The 2,879-nt window shown below is 53.2% G+C and overlaps 2 protein-coding genes across 2 annotated transcripts in view; both read right to left on the bottom strand.

Moving 5' to 3' along the window:
• DACRYDRAFT_23005 (uncharacterized protein) overlaps positions 1 to 1,780 on the bottom strand; it is a 2,539-nt gene extending 759 nt beyond the window's left edge. Inside the window, exons 1-4 of the mRNA XM_040773047.1 lie at positions 1,243 to 1,780; positions 580 to 1,192; positions 225 to 528; positions 91 to 179 (exon numbers count right to left, since the gene is read on the bottom strand). Coding sequence (XP_040627445.1) covers positions 91 to 179; positions 225 to 528; positions 580 to 1,192; positions 1,243 to 1,540 — 1,304 coding nt within the window. The 5' untranslated portion in view covers positions 1,541 to 1,780. The remainder of the gene's footprint in view (positions 1 to 90; positions 180 to 224; positions 529 to 579; positions 1,193 to 1,242) is intronic.
• Positions 1,781 to 2,383: 603 nt separating this feature from the next.
• Positions 2,384 to 2,879, bottom strand: part of DACRYDRAFT_108615 (uncharacterized protein) — a gene marked incomplete at both ends in the record, with an annotated part of 2,059 nt that continues 1,563 nt past the window's right edge. The window contains one exon of the mRNA XM_040768690.1: positions 2,384 to 2,837. Within this exon, the coding sequence (XP_040627444.1) occupies positions 2,384 to 2,837 (454 nt within the window). The remainder of the gene's footprint in view (positions 2,838 to 2,879) is intronic.

Raw genomic sequence — 2,879 nt, 5'->3', positions numbered from 1 at the left:
CCGTTCTCGTACACAGCGTACGAAGGGGCGTAGATCGATGTCTCCGAGGTGCCGAGGTCAATTATCTGTGAGATGTTTGACGAGCCAAACATTTCGGCGACCGCCAGCATGGCGTAGTACGTCGAACCCGTGTTCCATTGCTTCGTTCTGGTTTCGTTGCCTGGTGGAGGTGTGATCGGCTGGTGACCATCAGCGAGAATCGTAGGGTATCACAACGAGCTCACATTATAATACACCGACGTGCCTGAGGTGTGCAACAGCACAGTGCTGAAGTTGGCCCAAGCCAGCTGGAAAGCCAAGTCCAGGGTCCACAGAGTAGCGCCAAAACTATCGCTCACACCCAAAAACCCGCCACAGCTCGCCGTGTTCGTCTCTAGCATTACGAATGGTTTTCCCGCGCCGAGGACCACGGGGACTGCATCTAAGTAGGGCTGGACGAACGTTTGGGCGGCAGTGTGGTTCAGGTAGGAGGGGAAGATATCAGAGGGTTGGATGACACCTGAGAGCTTGCAATTGTTTGCGGGGTAGCTGTGGAACGTCAGCACCAGAAAGCGCAGCAGTGCAAACCTAGGAACGTACTGCTGCACTGACACCTGACTGAGGCCCTGACTGAACTGCGTCAGATATCCAGCACTGAGCACATCATCAATCTGCCAATTGCAGCAAATGCTCGGGCCGACAAGAGTCTCCTTCCTCTGTACTCCCGAAGAGGCCATCAAGTCTCCCTCGACCTTTGCAAAATCGGTCATGTAGTCCGAGATACTGTAGTCCGGGTCTCTTTTGCCGTGGTCACCGTATAGGTCAGGCTCATTCCCCAGCTGGAGGGCGATTAGGTTATTTCCCAGGATATCCTGCGCATACTGGGCGACCACGAGCGCGTTCCCATCTGCGGAAGTGTCGTTGAACGAGAGGCCAAAGTACCACTGAGCGTCGACCAGCGCACTGATATTTGCGAGGGAGTAGAGGAGCTCAGGGGAGAAGTTGATGATGGGCGTGTTGATCACCCCGGTCGCTCCTACACCTTGGTTGATCTTGTCTAGTTCGGCCCCGTCAGGAAGACCGTCGACAAACAGCGTCTCAGTCTCCTGGGAATTGCCGCCGACGCGAACAATCGGGCCAGCACCCGCACGAAGACGGATGTTATTGAGGTAGTTGAGGAAGGGGATGTTGAGCACGCTGCTGTTCTTCCCGACTATATATAGCTCAGCATAGGCACCTCTGTTTGGAGAATAGAAAACGCACTAATGGTGTCACTGACGCTCAACTCGATGCTGAACCCGAGTAGGTTCCCCATCTGTGGTATGCTCAACCCCTGCATACCCCCCTGAGACAGCGTAATCAGTACATCTGTCGGTTGCGGCGGGTTTGGCAGTGAGGGAGGGGGGATAGTCGTTGGGTCGAATGCTGGTAAGCCGGAATACGGGCCTGTAGGGAAGGGGGCAGGAGCAGTGGAGGCAAGGTTGGGGAACGTAGTGTAGATCGTCACGTCTGCCCAGGCCGGTCGGAGGAAGGGGAGGAGGAACAGAGCGAGTGAGAGCATACTGTCAGATGTGGTCGTGCGATTGAGAGCTCTCGTTCGTGCTCAACAGAGGAGAGAGCGGTACAAGGACGAGTACGCGAGCCCGTTTCGCTATGTACGTGGCGGTTACGGTTCAAGGAGTGACAGTGTAAAACGAGTGACAGTGTTCTAGCGTAATAGTCGTTCTAAAATAGATGCGGCAAAGAAAAGCTGTGGAGAAAAGAATAGAAAGTCGAGGAGCACTTCACCGTCAGGCAGGTGCCGAGCTGCCTTTTCTCGCACAATAATAATTACCGCGTGTTGGAGTATATATAGACAAGAAAACAGGGTGGCAACGCCGCATCGGAGGCAGATTGCCCCCCCACTCTCCTAATTAGGCAACTCCGTACCAAAATTGTTTGTGAAAATTCTTGTACATTTTAATTAGTTTATTATAATAAAAATTATATGGTCATGAAAGCTTCCTATTCTGTTGGAAAAAGAAGTATCTGCTCTTTTCTCATTTTCTCTTTTGTTTATTACACCATTCTCATCATACCGCACTAGGTCCATCCTTCACCCAGTGGTCTCTCCCTTCATATAGGCCTTTTGACATACAGTCTGGTTCATGTATTCCAGCTTGTGAGAAGCGAACTAGGCCTTCCGGCTTCCCATAAGACTCTGCTTCCGTCAAGTCCGTGGCTGAGTCACGTGCATGTTCTGAAAGTAAAGACTAGAATTCAAATAGAGAAAAGTCCAGGTATATAGATGTACCAGGTATCCAATACAGATGCAGAATAAGAATGGTTTTTATCATAGTCTCCGGCGGAGTGTCCTTGCAAGTCAGACGTACGTGCACATGAAGCTTTCCTCGTCTACAACAACTCACCACAACAGCATCATCCCCACAATTCCAAGTACGGAGGTAGATACCACCAGATACACGGGAAAGGGGACGTTCAGACGAGCGTCGCCCTCCTTGCTCGTGCTACCCAGACCGCCGCCTCCGAGCACTCCCCCATTACTCGTCGCCAACACCCCCGGGTCTACGCCGGTCGCCCCCCCACCCCTTGTACTAGTCGGGGTGAAGCTTAGCGGTCCAGGTGCACCACCCCCACTGCCCGCAATCCCATCCGACTGGGAAGTACTATCCGTCAGTGCCTGCTGTGAGAGGAACACGAGTGCAAAGCTCGGCGCTGGGACAGGTATATAGCAGACGTTGTTCGCCGTGTCGCACGCGATCTGGACCGTGTTCTGCGATCCATGGAGTACACCATCGGAGGACTGGGCACCACCCGGGGAGAGTGTCTGGCCAGCCCACGTGATGTTCCATTTCTCGCTGATGCTCGGTGCTTCCAGGTACCGTACGTAGACGTTCGCC

This window comes from Dacryopinax primogenitus (assembly GCF_000292625.1).
Source record: "Dacryopinax primogenitus strain DJM-731 SS1 chromosome Unknown DACRYscaffold_12, whole genome shotgun sequence".
NCBI lineage: Eukaryota > Fungi > Basidiomycota > Dacrymycetes > Dacrymycetales > Dacrymycetaceae > Dacryopinax > Dacryopinax primogenitus.
This window is presented reverse-complemented; position numbering and strand designations above follow the sequence as displayed.